The 18463-nt window shown below is 43.4% G+C and overlaps 1 protein-coding gene across 5 annotated transcripts in view; it reads right to left on the minus strand.

Moving 5' to 3' along the window:
- Positions 1-6261: 6261 nt before the first annotated feature.
- FAM20B (FAM20B glycosaminoglycan xylosylkinase) overlaps positions 6262-18463 on the minus strand; it is a 36393-nt gene continuing 24191 nt past the window's right edge. For 4 of the 5 annotated variants that reach the window (XM_029617910.1, XM_029617909.1, XM_029617907.1 and 1 more), the window contains exons 6-9: positions 17388-17559; positions 16798-16989; positions 15951-16010; positions 6262-7608 (exon numbers count right to left, since the gene is read on the minus strand). In XM_029617910.1, the coding sequence (XP_029473770.1) occupies positions 7377-7608; positions 15951-16010; positions 16798-16989; positions 17388-17559 (656 nt within the window). In that variant the 3' untranslated portion in view covers positions 6262-7376. Of the gene's footprint in view, positions 7609-8813; positions 8911-15950; positions 16011-16797; positions 16990-17387; positions 17560-18463 lie in introns of those variants that run through there. The other variant, XM_029617911.1, reaches the window with a different exon arrangement.

Genomic DNA, 18463 nt, shown 5'->3' on the forward strand with positions numbered 1-18463 from the left:
CAGCAGAGAATAGACATTCAGAAATACAAGCCCTTCCCACTCACTTAGGAAACTGTCCTTCTATGATCATCCCCTGTAAGCTATGCAAAAAGTAGGTAGAAAACTCTGTAGCTCTTTAGCTTCTAGGTCTCTCTCCACCCAAAAATCTTGCCTGGCAACTTCTATTACCAGAGGAGCCTCAAAACCAGAAATGTGAAAATGTTGCAACCTGTCATTCTGACAAACACAATAAGCCACAAATTTGTATTACAATTTCATACGGAACCCATGTAAACTTCCACGGGGCTGTAAAGGGTGAGCAACTGCTAAAATGTACAAGACAAAGGCTATGGTAGCAGAACAGGAAGCAGGACTTGTGCTGTCATTTATAATAAATACATAGGAAGCAGCAGCTGTTCCTCCATCGGCTTCACATTTCCCAAACAAAAACATTTACAGCTTTAAAAAAAAAAAAAAAATTTTACATCTTACTACAAACTAAAAAAGGGAATAGTGTTTTAAGGGAAGCAGAGGTAGATACTGTATTAAAAATGGGTAAAGATCCAGATTTTGGTTGGGTTACTGTGAAATTAATTCCAAACAGAAGATATATAATATGCCCTTACCAGGTTCTTTTGCAATTCTAACCCTCAAAAAAATATACATATAAATAGCTATAAAAGGAGAGAAATTCATTTTGCTGCAGTGATTACTTCAGTTACCTTAGAGTCACACACCCTACTGGTCCCCCTTACACCCAACCTTATAGTCGCAGACTGATTTGGCAAAAATAATATTGTGAAGAAATTCACTCCCTCTCCAAAAAGAGATTTTTTTTGGAGAGAGACACACAAAATGAGGGTGTGATAAAGATCAAGAAAATGTGAAATCTGGACATGCCTACTGAAAAACCAGGATGCCCAGCAAGACTACTCTGCTTGTCATCATAACTACAACAGGTTGTAGCTTTGTAGAGAGCTGCTCACAGGAAGCTTGGCCTCTAAGCAATTTGTGCCATCTAAGCTTGTGCAACATTGCAACCCACTGCCTGAGCCTCCTAATAAACAGATCAAAAAGAATTTGTAGATTAAATCCTATACTTTCTCTCGTTAATATGACAATAGGCTAGTACACAGTTGGGAACATTGGATGCTCATTTTTCACCCATAACTCCATTATCTGCTAATGCTCATCTCTCTCCCATTACTTTTTCTCTAGATATGGAGCTGTCTTCATCATATTTGGAAGGGCTGTACTACTCCTTTGAAGAGCTAAGGGGTCAATATAATTTGCAGACACATACTCATTACATATATTTGTAGGTTAAAAGGATAATTTTTGAGCAAGAAGGGCCCACTACTTCTCTTCGTAAGAGGAAGAGCTTAGAAAAGTTGCTTACTCAGCCACAAACAGCTCATAAAAGCATTACCCAGATTTATAGTTTTCCGAGGTTTAGAAATATAGACTATGACACAAGCCCACAGTTAACTGACTGATGGAATCAAGATCTCCAATTGTAGTCAGATGAGGATGACTAGTCACAAAGATGGAAATCGATAGTTACAATATCTATATGTAACAAAAGCCAAGAGCTAATGTATGAGCTGCTTCACAGATCCTACAGATGCCCCGTTTTTTTAACCCTAGCCTGTTATGTTGGTGGTGCCTTGGAGTTCTAGGGACATATTTACATATGTGGTAGGACAGTATGACAGCTGCATCTTTTTGACAGGAAATGGCTAAGAAGTTTAAAGATATTACTGGGATTTCTATTAATTTATCCTCTGCATTATGCTTATTGGGAACACGGGAAAATACCTAACTAGGTAAAAAGACTCAAAAGATTGGTGGGTCAATGTCTTTATGTTGCATAAATCACCATAACTTTCTTTTGGAAATCCTCTCCACAAATATCACACTGGTATGCTACACCTGCTGAAATTGCACTTATGGAAAAATATATACTTAGGGACAAAACTGAGTTATATAATGGGATCCATACTGGACCTGGAGAAGGTGTGACTATTTTTTTTTCTTTTTTGCATTTTCTTTATATTTCTTGCAATTATTTTTCTTAGTACACTTCTTTGTGTATTGTTTTGGATCTGTTGCATTCTGAGTTTCTGTTTTTCATATGAAGGTATTTTTTATTTGCATTGTATACTGCTGACTATTCTGTGCATAATCTTTTTTATCACCTCTCATGCTTATTGTATATTTGTTGCTGTGTTTTCTTAAATAGTTTAAAAAAAGAAAAAGATGACAAAACAATCACAAATGACAACAAGCAAGTCCTAAATTAATTTTAAAAAATCTGATTAAAAATAAACTAAAATGTCTTTCTGTAGGGAGATGATGATGCAGAGCTTCCTTAGATACCATCTCTCTCTCTCTCTCACAAATTCTAGATCCCTGGGAGAAAATGTATAACATGCACATCCATTCTGTCTGTAACTAACTTGACAAACAAGCAGCGCCATGTGAAGCAAAATGAAAGCAAAGGTATAGAGAATCGCAAGTCACATAATGCAAACCCTGCATTTTAATATCAGCTGGGTCAAGACCTCTTATGCTGTGCAAACGGGGGAACAGCTACTTCCTTGTCCTTTAGGGAAAAAAAAGGAAGCGCCAGCCTCAGGATGGACTATTTTCTAAAATATGGTTTTGGATTTTAAGCAGCCCTGGTACTATTAGCAGTTTGAGTATAAAATGCTAGAAGGGTCACTGCTAAAGCTCTGAGAACTTATTTTCTTTGCACTCTTGAATTACATATCTAATCATTTGAAGATTGTGCTCACAATAGCACTTGGTATTAATAAGGCCTGTCCTCCTAACTCACCAGCAAACATGCTAACTCGAAAAGTGAGGCCCGGGGGGGGGGGGGGGGGGGGGAAGGAGTGATGAAGCTCAGGGCTAATTGCCCCTTTAAGGATTATGGGCCGAGTGCCTGCTAACTTACAGATATTATCAGGGCAGTCACTCGATAAAAATGGCAACCAAGACAAGGGTTGCTTTCAAGGCCCCCTCCCTCCCTTTAGGGCATGCATGTTCATAGACTGACTCAAAAGGACATCATGGCACCCCCCACATGACTTGACACCCAGCGTGATCATCCTACTTGCCCACCCCTTCAGAAGGCCCTGGGCATATTCCCAGCTATAGAAACACTCATCATTAATGGCAGTGGGGAGGGAAGGAGCGAGAGCGAGAGAGAGGAATACAATTCTAACCTGCATTTTTAAACCCATATTAATAGATAGTTCTCTTTATCTCCGGTTGCCTCAAATACTTATTCAGACTAAGTTCTTTGGGTCAGGGGCTTGTTATACCTGAATCCTTATCATTACTGTACAGAGTTGCATGTGTACACTAGTACTATAAAAATAAGTATTATTAAAACCGGAGCCTATCTATTAGGCAGTTCAGCTCTAAGACCAGCCTATTTACAGTACCAGTCTGGAATACATTTTATTCAATATTTTATGCTCACCCTCTTTAGGTTTGCCAAACATTACTAGCCATTTTTCTACACTTGAACTACTTTTCTCATGTTTTCTAGATCTCTTTCACACCAGTACTCTCCATCTTCCCATATTTATAAAGATGTTGATGCATGTCAACAGGTGCTCTTGTAAACAATACAAAATCAGAATATATACTACAAGGGTTAATCAGTAGACTTTTAGAAAACCAACCAAACTGGGGCAACCATCCAATTCTGCTAAGATAACAGTGCAATCAATAGCACAGCAAATTCCCTCCCCCAGCCATTTCAGGCCATGTATTCAAATAATTCAGGGAGTTCTTCATGGCTAGTTAATGCTATCATGGACTCACCAACTACCTCTCTATCCCTGGGGAGGAAGAGTTTTCTGGCACAATATCATCTGCTGAACCTCTCGGTAAGCAGTCATTGATGGGCTCAACTTGCATCCAATGCAGAAAACCAGGCAAGCCTGTTAATTCATGAGCTAGGGCACTTTCATTTCTAACAACTTTATTTTATTTTATATTTCTAGACCATCTTTCCAACTGTAACCCAAGTTAGTTTACAACATGTCTCTGCCCCAAAGAGCTTTTAATGTCCATATTCAGTAAGCCAAGCGAGCTAAATTAACTGGATAACTTGTTCCGGATATTCAGCAGGATAAATGCCCCATTGAATATACTCACCCAGAGTTATCCAGCTACATATAGATGGATACCAGAGAAACCTAACTGGCTATTTTTTATTTTTCTAGGTTTTTTTAGTTAGCTGGCCTCTGATGGCTGGATAACTTGCTACTTAATTGGATATCTTCAAAAGATATCTGGTTAAGTAGTGCTGTCAAAATAGAAAACAAACAAAAAAAACAAAAAACTTAAAGGGGCCTGGGACCCTTCCCCCACCAATTTTGATAAATGGCCCTGTCAGGCCTTTTATCCCTGCATCCCAAATCCCTCCTAGATTTGTCAAAAGTGTTACAGTCCATCCACCCCTTCCCCATTTCCTTTTACATATTTAAAATCGGCTTCCTCTTGGACCCTCCCACCCACCCGAAGTCCCAAAGACTGAGGCCAAACCCCCCCCAACCCCTCCCAGATAAAAAAAAAAAAAAAAAAAAATCCCTTATTAGGAGCAAGGCATAAACTCCCCCGCTCCCAGCGTTGCTCCTGACGGGGAGTTTTTTACATTGGGGGTGAAGGGGTGGTATGGCCCAGGCCATTAGGACCGCAGGTGGGTGGGAGGATCTGAGGAGGGGAGCCAGATTTAAATATGTAAAAAGAAACGGGGAAAGGGGGTAGGGGGAGCAACCTGCAGACTGCAACACGTTTGACAAATTTAGGAGGGGTTTGAGGGGTGGAGGATGCATGGTCTGACAGGGTTATATATTAAATCTGGTGAGAAGGAGAGAATTGGGCTGCAGGCCCTTTTACATTTTAAACAAATTTGACAGCGTTAATTAACTGGATATCTTTTTAAGACTTCCTGTTAAATAGCAAGTTATTCGGCTACACAAGCAGCTCTAAAATTTATCCAGCTAATACTGAAATTTGGCTGTTAGCCAGATAACTAAACTCTTCCTAGAAATGCCCCTAGAATGCCTCTTTATCCAGCTAGATTGTGAGTTGTCCATCTACATGGCTTTGAATATGACCTTTAATGGGTACCTGGGGCAATAAGAGAAAGTAATTTGCCCAAGGTCACAAGGAATGTAAGTGAAAGAAGGAAGACTTGAACTCTGGTTTCCAGCCATTGCTCTAATTCAAGGGAAGGCAACTCCAGTCCTTGAGTGCGACAAATGGGTTGGGTTTTCAGGATATCCACAATGAACGTGCATGAGAGAGATCTGCATGCACTGCCTCCATTGTATGCAAAATATATTTGTGCAGATTCATTGTGGATATCCAGAAAACCTGACCTGCTTGCGATATTCAAGGACCGGAGTTGCCTACTCCTGTTCTAACCACCAGGCCACTCCTTTATGGGTTCCATCACAGTGCAGCTCTTCAATTGATATTTTAAATGGGAACCTATTTATTTTCCTGCAGCAAAGGCAGCAGAAAGTATTTCTACCACTGAAAACCTAATTTTAATGTTTTTGGCTTTTTCAGTTAATATTTTCGTTAAGGTAAAACAGAAACTCTCTGAAGTGAAAGATACAAGCATGCCATCACAAACAGCTGCCCTCCCTGGTCTTCCCTCAAAGAGTTACTGTTTCAGTGCATTTCTGAAATGCTTCTCTTTAAACCTATAATTAAAGAAAGAAAGATGTGGCAAGAGGGAGGTTACCACAGCCCTTCCTCTGATGACATTTCTCCAGCTCTCACTAAGTCATACTCCAAGTTTGAATGGACTTGTCTTTTCTGAAAGGGAAGGGGGAAGGAGAAGCAGGAGGCATGGCAGGTCCTCCTACTCCTTTGAGCTTCCAGTTCAAATCAAATGCAAAAGGTAAGATCCGGCTCCATGAGCCTTCATTTGCAATTACCTGGGGATTTTTTCCTCGTTTTTCTATTCCCTTTCAATTCACCCAGCCAGCCATTGCAATCACCTATCCTTGGAACCCTGCACTCCCAGGCCCTAAACCTGTCCCTTGTCTGTCGCCACAGCCCAGGGGCTGTGAATGCTAAGTCTGCAGCTTCCTCAGCCTGGGCAGGACAGGGGAGCAGAAGACCTGAACTGGGAATTGAACATAGGTCCTGCCACTGAGCCCTCCAGCAAATTTAGAATTTTCTCTCATCCACTGGACCAAACTAGGCATGTAAAATATTTAAAAATACAGTTTGGTCTGGTTTCGGTGCTGTATTTTCATGTAACCTTTTAATTGTATCTAAGTGGGAAAACTTTTCAACAAAAACAAAAATCATTTTTTCCGCTCCACTATAAATTCCACAGTAACACAGTGATGTCATCATGTACAGTTAAAGCTGTTTTGCTATTGGCTGCTCACTCAGCAGCTGTGTAAAGGCCTGTGATGTGGAATGGGGTGCCACGGGCTTCTGCAAAAGTCTCTTATCACCACAATGCAACCAATTCTATTCCCACATACTTTATAATCTAAAAAGAAAAAAGTGGGAGATCATGTGAAAGGGACATATTCCTTTTCTGTGTAAGCCAACCGACCAAATATACACACAAAGTTGAGGTCCTTGAGTATAGATCCCAATGGCTAGTCAGAGGCTACGGACGTCACCTCTGGCACCGAGGAGCTCCAGCAGATGGGATGCTCGTGTGTCCTGGGACTTAGCCAGACCCCCGTTCTATCATGTGCTACTTTGGACAAATTCTGTGTTACATTAGGGTGCTGTGTCAGAAAATCGCAGAGTTAAATAAAAGCAAAAAGCCAGGAACTAAAAGGTGGCTTCCTGGATGCACTTTTTCCACTTAAACCTTGTACCTAAAAGAAGACCTCTAGCACCTGTTAAACCTTCCCTCCCCAGCATGGAGAGACCTCCTCTAACCTCTCCTTTGGTTCCCTTCCCGCTATCATACCCAGAAGCAGCCTTTTCTCTTCAAGGTGCTCACTGAAGGAGTCCTTCTAATTTTCTGCTCTTCTCCTTTAAAAGATTCTGCCCCAGAACAGAACTTGCTATGCAATACCCACACTGGTATAACACAGGTGAAATGCATCTGCAGAACGGCAGCACTGGAGCGGGCAGCAAAGTTTCCTGCTGAATATGCCAAATAGTAAGGACAGACTCTGGTGCTCATTTCTGCCCTGTACAAAGGGGACACCAGGAACCCTCCACCCTTCTGCAGTCCTCCTTATTTACTGGAAAAAAATTCCATCCAACGATCAGCTACCAGGCCTGCTCGAGGATTTTGTTTCCTCGTCCTGCTTTTCATTTCCATAGTCTAAGAGAAGATTGTGCTGTTTGCTGCAGTTGGTAAACTTGGCCTTTAAAAGTCTGTTGAATTACAAGTGGGAGAGTGTCATCCTGTCCTCCACCAGCACCACATCTGGCCCAAACTGCTCCGTGCACTGTTTCACTGTGGCTAGGATGCTGAGCAGCCGCCGGTCCATGGCCTCCAGGTGAGCCTCGGATAGCACTGGTGCAATGGGATCGTGAGCCATGGCTGCCTTCATTACAGATCGCAACGTTCTGCTTTTCAGGTGGTTCAGCCGGTTCCAAGACGACACTCGGATGCTGTAAGAGAAAGCAAAGTTGCTTACCCATAACAGGTTATTCGTTACATATGGGTGACATCATCGGAAGGAGCCCGGCATGGAACTTTGATCTCAATCTAGAACTTTCGAACATAACCTACTGAGCATGTGCAGCTGTAATTATCACCCTGTCCCCTAGGCAGAGTCCTCAGTCCATGATATAGCTCATAAATGGAGAAACCAACTCCCAGGGGAGGTGGGTGGGTTTTGTGAAGACTAACATCCTGCTGTCCTTGGAAAATACCTATTTTCAGGAATTACTATTAATACCTAATGGAGAATTACCTAAAATACAAAAGGTTTACTTTATAACTGAGCCCCTAAAGAAAAGAGAAAATGATGGAAAGGTGGGGGATTCTCAAGATGGAAGGGATTCTACAGAGACACCTCCCCCACTGGAAGACCTTACAGGATTTCTTGAAACAACTCAAGAAGAACAAATTGAAAAAAGAGGGACGCTTTTGGTAAAGTTTGCACTATCTGAGGACAGAGATATGGTTTTGAAAAGATTCTTTAGAAATAGAAGTAAGCCCTATCTTGGTGGTAAAATCTGGATATTTCCGGACATCACCAAAGAAACTCAAGTGCGAAGGAAGAAGTTTCTCTCATTATGTCCAAGAGCTCGACAATTGGGTGCTAAAATAATGATAAAATTTCCGTGTAAATGTTTTCTGAATTTTGGAAATGATAGATATATGTTTACAGAACCTGATCAGCTAGAAATTCTCCTGAATACAAAAACAGAAAATTTACCAACTCCGTCTAGTAGTACCGGGATAGTTTAAAAACCCTACTACTCTCAATTTTCTAGGATTTACCTGTATTCTGCTCTTATTTATTTTACTTTTGCTTCTCCCAATTGCATAGTGAGATCAGATAGACTTACGGAGTAACTGAAACAAATATTTGCTTTAGGATAATGTACATGGTGAAAATTTTTCTTTATATACTTTATGCTTATTGGTTATAGTTTTTTTCTTTGAATGTAATATCTTATCTGAAATTTATGGTATGTATTCAATGCCTGTGTAAATTTTTGAATTTAATAAATAGATAATAAAAAAAAAAAAAAAAAAGGAAAATACCTGTTATAGGTAAGCAACTTTGTTTTCTCCAAGGACAAGCCGAATAGTAATCCTCACACATGGGTGAATCCCCAGCTAAAGGCTGCCCGAGCAAGACAAAGTGGGGAACCCCACAGAGCTGAAAGCATCACCTTTCTCCCATTTGCCTATGAGGCAGCCAACGCAAAAACAGGTCTAGGCACGAAAAGAGTTGGATTCTACAAAAGAAAACCATAGAACAGACAGACACAAATACCCAATGTGTAGCAAGGGCACCTAAGGCAGGGGCGTGATGCCAAGTTCAGCAAGAAGCATACTTTGCCTATTACAGCCAGGGTTTGGATCAGCGAACCCTGATCGCAAGGTAGGTTTAGTTTCTTCTGGATACAGGAAAAGGCCTACAGAATCAACCAAGACGAGAACTCTCGGACAAAAGCCGCAGTTTCCTTCGGTGTCACAAGACACCCGAAAAACCCCACTGGAGTCAGAAAACCCTCCAGAAAGAAACTGTGGGCGTCTAACATATAAAGGACAGAATGCCTTTTGCAGAAGCACACTCAATGATTGGCCAATAGGCACAATGGGCAGAAAAATCCAAGCAACACTTGGGAGAAGCAGCAGCAACAGCGACTAAGTCTGTGGTCGATCTTACTTGCCAATGTACCAGACAGATTGGACCACCCAGGACAGATGTCAAGGGTATCAGGGGATTGCTAGTTCAAAACCTCCTGAGTAGGGAGTTAAGCTAGGTCTGAAGCTCACCAAAACTCACCCTGTCAAGGGTAGGCCTATCCAACAAGTTCATAGGACAGCTCAGGTGAACAAAAAGGCACTTTGGTCAACCCTATGAAGTATGAAAAGCTAAAGACAGGACTGGCCAGAACTTGGTGAAAGGACAGAGAAAATGTGGTATACTGACCCCTCAGGTATACACCAATATATACTACGAATGTCCTAGCCTATCTCCCCTTCCCAACAACTTTCTCACTGGAAGTCAGAAGGAGCGAAAACACACAATGAGGCAGACCCCAGGGCTGCTGAGATAAGAAAAAGCCGCTAGGCTGTATTTAACAACCAACAACTCACTGCTGATTGCAGTAGGGAGTTTACCCACCCCCATGGTAGACTTCTCAGGATAGAAAAAGAGCCAAAACATAATTCCCACGTTATGCAAAAGTATCACAAAAAAGGGAATCTCAACGTAAAATTCACTACTTAATTGCCAAGACAATTTCTTTTACTCTTTTGTTTTATATATTTTTTAAATTTTAATTTCAATTATCAGAAATATTATGTATTATCTCTGGTACCGCACCAGCAAGCCTGTCAGCGTGCCTCCATATGTATTCGGAGACTGCCCGGACTGTTCAATCATTTGCGGTTTTACTTGGTGTTGATAATACCTCCCCAAAAAAATCAAATGAAAATATCTTCAGCAAGGAGTAATTTTGAGAATATTTCTTAATAATGAAACCTCGGCCATTGTCGAGCCAGTTCAGATGAGTTTTTGGATATTCATATCTTTAAGAATTACCCTTGTTGAGATATTATAAAAAAAAAATCTCTAACCAGTGAGAGTCATTCAATTACGTATCATTGAACACAGGAGCAGGATAAAATCTATGAACTTATACGCTTCTCTGGTAGATCACTGGTTGGAATTTAACCACACTGTGGAGGACATAAAATTCTGTGTTATTAAAAAATTGGATGTGTGGAACGGTGGGGACGTGTCTTTAATGTTAGGAAAGATAGAACAACGCTTTATTTTCAATTGAGGTACCACTGCGCCGGGTGGTTTAAATGGTCTGATTGAATGGAATGTGTTTTTTTAGGTGATTGAATGTAGATGATAATTGGTCAGTTTATCTTGATCAAAGGGTTGGGATGAGAGTACGAATACTACGATCATGTGTAGATGGTATAAGTAATTGGTTAGCCTTTTTAATAAAGTGGGATGAGAGTAGGGATATTGAGATCAGGTTATTTAGATTAATGATTTACATAGGGTGGCTGATGAATTCGGCTTTATTAAGGGAAGGTTAGAGCGTGATACCACATTGTGTTATGGATGACGAATTTATGGTGAGAACGTCAGTTCCGGTTTCATTTGAGTAAGCAATAGGGCGGCCGTGTGCGGATAAGGTGAAGGAGGTAAGACAGTTTTCGGTTAAGTATTGTTGATGGAATCTGTGTTTAAGTATTAGATATATGATATACCCATTGAAGAGAGGGGATTATGAAATTCCATGGATTGATTTGACAAACGGTATTCAAGCTCGTTGTTGATATATTGGATTGGATACTACTGAGATGCGGTTTTGCAGGTGAGCCTTGGCAGTGTTAGAGTAGGTAGTTTAGTTGGTGAAAAGATTTTGAAATTTGGTAGGTTATATATAAAATTGTTTCTCTTTTAGGAAAATTTATTGAAGAATTACAGGCGGATTTTAAATGCCCTGCTTGCGTAAATCCGCCCGGATTTACGCGAGCAGCGCGCTGGCGCGCCTATTTTGCATAGGCCACCGGCGCGTAAGTCCCTGGGTTTTTTAAGGGGGCGTGTCAGGGGCGGGGCCGAATGACACAGCGTTTCGGGGGCGGGACCGAAGCCTCCGGACCAGCCCCCGGGTCGGATGACGGCGCGCCAGCAGTCCGCTGGCGCGTGTAGATTTACGTCTGCTTCTAGCAGGCGTAAATCGAGGGACAAAGGTAAGGGGGGGGGATGAAAGAAAGTTCCCTCCGAGGCCGCTCTGATTTCGGAGCGGCCTCGGAGAGAACGGAGGCAGGCTGCGCGGCTCGGCACGCGCAGGCTGCCCAAAATCGGCAGCCTTGCGCACGCCGATCCAGGATTTTATAAGATACGCGCGGCTATGCGCGTATCTTATAAAATCCAGCGTACTTTTGTTTGTGCCTGCTGCGCGAACAAAAGTACGCGATCGCGCTCTTTTTTAAAATCTACCCCTTAATATTTAAGGATTGCAATTGTGACAAGAGTTTTTTGGGTTGGTCCCTGAGGAAGCCCTTATGTGAGGGAGAAACGAAGATATCTTTGTCGGACAAGATATATCTTGCAACCCTAATGAAAGAAGTTTGAAAACAACTTGGACCACGGGCACTCTGTATGCACGACAGAATGCAGCATTAATTGTTGGTGCCCCAGGCGACTGCAGACAACGATAGCCCGGAGGCATTCCCGATGTACATGGTACCCAAAAGGTGCTGATTGCTCGCTGAAAATGTCAGTCAGCAACACTGATGGAGACCTGTGCCTGAAGGTGTCTATGGTTCGGTGGCACCGATGATACCTGTGGTGTCCAAAGGCAGAGGCCCTGCAGCACCAACGCTCCATCAGATACCCCATGGAACAAACATGCTGTCTCTGTGCCCAAAGGAACCGATGAAAGCCGGTATCCTCCACAGTTCCCCTTGGCTCAGCTATGCACCCGAGGGTGTTGATATTTCAGGCTTTAAGCATCCATGCCTTGTGACACTAGTGCATTTGGCACTGTATGGCGGCTCCAGGCAACCAACAGTCGTATGCCATCGATGGCACATCTCGATGCTGTCTGGTGCCCTTCTGGACGCTGGCAAGGGGGCTAGATGATGCCCTTAATGCTTGATAACCTTGAAGGCACCGGGCCATGGTGCACCCTGGATGCCTCAGGTTCATGGTGACCCCGGTGCTCAACAGTACAGGCTAAGGGCTTTCAAAGCGCTTTAGGTCTCTCAGGTCTTCCTAGCCCCAGCATTTGATAGTGTTGAGGGCGACCAGGCGCTGTGGTGTGACAGTGCTCCACATCGTCGAGAGCAGCCATGAATGGCATTGCTGGCAAACAAGCACAATAGTCTCCATGCGCTCGGTCAAGGGTGGCTCCGTACATCGGTGGCCTCGAGGGCAGCCATGCACCTCGATGGCTTTGAGGGTGGCTCTGACAATGATCATGGAAGTTGCTGACTGGCCTGATTTCTGAGGTTTAGACCGCAACACCAGACGGTGCCACTATCCCGGTGCAGCGATGCCCATGGCGGTTGAGAACGCTCAGGTTGATACTGTTTCTTCAGTGCATCGAGGGCCCATGGTGCATGATGGCATCCACAGTGCCCATGGCCCAGAATCATGAATCAGCAGCGTGCACAGCACTCGATGGTGCCTATGGTCGATGGTATCAAGGGTACCCTGGCACCTTGATGAAGTCAATGGAGACCATGGTGCCCAACGGCAGTCTTGGTCCTCGACAAAGGTCCTGACATCCACTTGTCAGATCATCGGTGAACTGGTCACAGATGTGCATGAGCAATCGATACTGGGTATGGCACTGAAGGTGCAGCAGCAACACTCCTTGCCCAGGCTCCTGCTCCCCTCTCTCACAAGAAGACTTCACTGCCATTACTGGCAAACAGAAGGGGAGACTACATAGACCAGGGCTCCTGCCCATGGAGACTAGTTCCTTAGAATATGGGGAGGATGAGCTTCCCCCTCCCACAGGAACGATGTGGCCCTTGATACTTACACTCTCTGGGCCTCCATCGAGGTCAATCGATCAGTAAAACGACAAGGAACTCCTGTCTGGGTAGAATTCAGGCGCGTCCCCAGACTCAGTGGCCTACACAGAACACCAACGGACTGCATTCTGTCAGTAATGGCAGCCCAGACGAAGGCACCAAAAACAGACAGTGTAAGGAGAAGACACAGAAACTAAACTGCAGATGCAGCACTTATTAAGAATTAGAAATAGATTCTACCAAGCTGCACCGTGACCAAGGCCCACCATGTGGCTGGCAGAAAGTTAAAAGGTAGAGAAAAAGTAAAATAAGAAACAAAAACTTATAATAAGGAAAAGAAAAAAAAACAGCTGCAGCTTCAGAAAAAAACCACAACTAAACTATGAGGAGAGAGCAAAGCTGAATACCTTGACCACACGGCTCCCTGGAAAAAAAAAAAAAAAAAAAAAGGACTGAGGGACTCTGCCTAGGGGGCAGGGTGATAACTACAGCTGCACATGCTCGGCAGGGCATGTTTGAAAGCTCTAGAATTTTTTGAGATCAGAGTTCCTGGCCGAGCTCCATCCGATGATGGAGGACTAACATCCTGCTTGTCCTCGGAGAACAAATAGTACTCCAGAGAGCGCAAATACAAAACAAATCTTGTCAATTAAAAATCCTCCCTTAATAGGAAGTGCAGCACTATCTGCAATACATATTCCAGCTAGTGCATGTACCAGAAAAGTCTGAGCTAGTCACTCCTTATAACAAGGTGGAGTGGTCTCGCAGTTAGGACAAAGAATATAGAATTAAAAATGCCACAAGTTACACCTTCCTCTCTCTCAATGACATATACTCCTAAATAGAAAAAAATGCTTCGCGGCCCATTCTAATAGCAGCTATGTGCACGTTTCTGAGCCAGAAAAGCTGCGAAACAGCAAAACCTCTTTGGTTATTGTCCCAATCATTAATATGGGCAAGAAGGTGCACAGCTCCAACTGGTGCAAGAGTGCTGAATGAAGGAACAGCCAAAGCTCTCACTAGGAAAGTCAGGTACAGGTGCACTAACTGTGCCAGTGCTCCAGCCAGACTCTTCTAGCTGGAGGTAATGTAGAAAGCAAGACCAGAAGGCACTCACAGAAACTCTGTTTCCAGCCAATGAGAGCATGGCATTACCAGTCAAATGTATTTTAATTTAGAAAACTACTTTAGAGACTTTATGAGATTTAGGTACTAAGAGAGTCTGTTAGAAACTCAGGTGAATTTTAAAAGCCTGGCACGCACATCAATTAGGGGATGTACGAATAAGTCTGGCTTACTCATGCTGACCGTATTTTATAAAGCGCCCAGTTACACGCATAAACCCCGCTGCATGCACATCTGAAAAGTTTACAAAACGTGCGTGGGCATGTTCTGGGTGTTTCGAGGCCTGGCCAAGAGATAGGAGCGTAAATGCTTGTGTGCCCTGGCACTTACCGAGGTCCCCTACTGCATGACATTACTTCTGCTATGGATGACGTGCAAGTCATAAAATAAAAGGATCGAGCCATTTCTGAGAGGTTTAAAGGGTCTGGGCTAACTGGGGGCTATTAAACCAGGGGAGAATTGGAGGACCTAGCTGTTAACTGGGCAAACTGGTGGACAAACTGGTAGACTGGCAATGGGCATTTTAAAATCCCCCGACTTACACGGCAGAAGTGGGATTTGCGCGCCCACTTAACATTTGGCGCATGTGCTCACACGGCCAGGTTATTTTATAACATACGCGATATACACACACAAGTTATAAAGTGGCTGCATCCCTGGGCCTGGGCTGACACACACACACACACACACACAAATGTGCACTCATCTGAAAGTTACCATCCCTATGCACCTTTCTTAGCAAGCACTAAAGGGTGTACGACTGTGCAATAAGCAGTGCATAATGCAGGAAAAAACTAGCATTGTGCACAATGCACTGTTAATACATAGGCCCAGTTCCCCTACACTAATTGGCCTAAAGTGAAAGGGACAGCCTGGGTGGAAAGGTGGAAAAGAACCATCCTGCCCTTTTCCCGAATGCCCCCCCCCCCTCAAGAAGACCCCTTCCTTCATGCCCCCAATGCCTGACAACCTTTTCAAAGAGAGCCAGGAGGAGTCATCTCTTACCTCCTACCTCAGCAATGATCCGGTGCTGGTTTGGTTTTACATTTAGCCAGGTTATGGGAGGTACAACGGGAAGGCTCAGAATACTGCCTGCCCCCATTTCTAAACTGCTAGCATTCCTGAATCAGTGCATTAGCAATTGTCTACAGGCTAGGACAGAAGCTAAATTGTATATTTATGCTGGAACTTGTTCAGAGTACTTGTAGTATATTAGCAAGTAATACTCTTTAATAAAGAAAGAGAATGCGCTAGGCGTGCTGCTGTTGTTGGAGCCTTAGCACATATTATGCTAAGGTCATTAATTTTGTTTTAAATGTTTAATATATGCAGGAATGTTAAAGTTTAACATCCCCAAATATGTGCTAAATAGCACACATTTTGCTCTGTATTAGGGGCTTGATACATATTGTGTACATTTAATTAATGCATTTACATAAGTTAGCATACACGTTAACCTTAATGCATTTTTAATACCTTGGCCTCATGTTTTCTCCCATTTTGTGTCTAAGGGGAAAATGCTTAGTAAATTGGGCCCTGGGAGATTTAAGTCAAATGTCAGTAAAAACACACAAAAATGGCATTCACATTACATGAACATCTTTGGCCAATCGATGGCAAAACTGGTACTTACATGCAACATTGATAAAGGGGGGCCAGGATGCTCCGTTCATCCAACAAGGGGTTCCCAAAGCTGAAAAACAAATCCAACCCTGACCAATCAATTGCAAAAGACTGGCAGTAGCTCAGATTCTTCCAATTTCCAGAAAAGCATGGTCATGTAACTATAACACTGGTGCAACAGGATCCACGGAGCAGGCCTAATCCACCAGGGCTGCAACTATGCAATGCGAACAGCGAAATAACTGCTGATATTCTGCACATGTCCACAACTGGTCAAAGACACAAAGGGAGGCCAGGATGGACATCCAATGCCCATTTTGCCTATGAAGAAGTCTATCCATCTTACTGTTTCAGAAACAGACTAGCTGAAGGGATGCATGTGTGCAAGATTAACACTCTCTCTTGATCAACTAGTCTGAGATATGAACTAAAGCTGCAAAGCATCTAGAGTACTCTAAAGAGGCTGACAGAGAACAGCTCCCAGCCACCTCCATTATGCTGTTACAGCAGCACCTGCAACAATGGTTGTCTGGAAGTTTACAGGGCCAGAATCAGAGCAGGAGAGAAGGATATAGGAGGACAGCGGGCTGTGTGTGTACTGAGGACAGAATGCTTTTGAAAAAATAAAAGCTGTATAAGGCTTAGATACAATTTAAAAACGAATGACGTATGGGCATTAATGAAAGCATTATCTTCTCAACACACTTCTCCTGCCATTGACAAGTTCCCACATTACCTCTCAAAGGGTACCAGAAAGTGTTATCAACGTGCACATGCAATAAAGAATGACCCTTATCTTCTTATACTGAGGGGTAGCAGAGCAGTCACCAGAGGCAGGGGAGCACAGGGGCACACACCTTTTGGCATTGTCCAGTAGTATAAGCATGCTGGCTCCTTCATCATCCTGAAAGCTCTCGTAGTGATGGCGGTCAGCATTGCCAATCAGATAGTCAAAGATGGCGGTATCTATGATATCTAGCAGACGTGGGCCTGCATCATATGGAGACGTTTTCTTTACAGCATCACAGTAGCTTTCATCGTACTCCCACCTAATGGAAGATGGAGGGTCATTATTCTGGACTTTTGCCATTAAATTATGCAGCGTCTTGGTAGTGCAGGGGGCTATTAGGACCAACCTCTCCCCTCTGGGCGCCAAAACTAAATCTGCCATACTTAAGAGTGGATGACTTTCCAACCTCAAACCCACACCACTTACATGTCAGCAGGCCAGATAATCCACCTAAATGCAGCACAAGGCTGGAACAGAAAGGGCTGTGGCAGACAGACTGAAGTGAATCAGCAAAGCTGTGAGAACAGTCTAGTACATGTCGTTTTCACAAGAACTAAATGCCTCCCACCACAACGTGCACACCCACACAAAACCAATCTCACAACAGCCCTCAACTGAGAAGCTCACATTTTGCCACTGCATTGCTATATTTCATACCTGGCTAATTTGCCCTCACGGTAGGTTCTGCCCCAGGGGTGCCGGTGCTTCTGCAGGGGCCAAACATCAGGTAACCATAGAGTGACTGACCCCTCCATTATATCTGTGTCAGCACATGCCGGCTCCGTTTCTCGACAATAGTAGCACTTCCCAAAGAAACAACTATTATTACCTTAAAAGAAAGCAAATGAGACAAAGACAAGGAAAAGCTCAGTCTTGGGATACTCACAGAATACAGAGGTTTCCTAAACCTCTCCTGGCGATATACCTAACCAGTTGGGTTTTCAGGATATCCATAATGAATATGCATTAGATTGATCTACAAACACTGGAGACCCAAGGTATGCAAATCTATCTCATGCATATTCATTGTGGAAATTCTGAAAAACCCAACAGGCTAGGTGTGCCTCTAGGAGAGGGTTGAGAAACACTGGAAAACATCGGAGAAAGCTCAGCTAGACTCTCTCTAGCCTGACAGTGTAGGCAAATCTGGTCCTGGAATGCCACAAATGGGTCTGATTTTTAGGTTATCCACAATAAATATGCATGAGCCATGTTTGCATACAGTGGAAATGGGGCTTGCAAATATACCTCATGCATATTAATTGTGAATATCCTGAAAACCAGACCCATTTGTGGCACTCCTGGACTGGAGCTGCTTACCCTTCCCTCCAGCAGGAGACTATACTACACAGGTATTCTCTCTCTCTCGGAAAACTTCTTTTGACCCTGTCGCTATAGTCAAAAATCTCTGTTCCTGGCACTCATCTGACCTTATACTGCTTGCTCCAACACCTGCTTATTCCAGCTACCAGAAACCTAACCCTGCAGAGAGAGCAATAGAGTCAGGGAGATACAAGACATCCATACTGCGATGGTTTAGCAGACTGAACAGAAGCCCTGAACGTCTCAACCTTTCCTCCCTGTATTCATCCGCCTTTTCTACCAGAGCTCAAAAGGGGCAACATAAATAGAGGCAAATCCACACTCCCACCAGAGCCCTAAGCAATGTCAGCCTTGGGCTAACAAACTGGGCTCACTCTCAGAGTTACTTAGCACTGCTGCTCCATGCCAAG

This window comes from Rhinatrema bivittatum, chromosome 10 (assembly GCF_901001135.1).
Source record: "Rhinatrema bivittatum chromosome 10, aRhiBiv1.1, whole genome shotgun sequence".
In the NCBI taxonomy this organism is placed as follows: Eukaryota; Metazoa; Chordata; class Amphibia; order Gymnophiona; family Rhinatrematidae; genus Rhinatrema; species Rhinatrema bivittatum.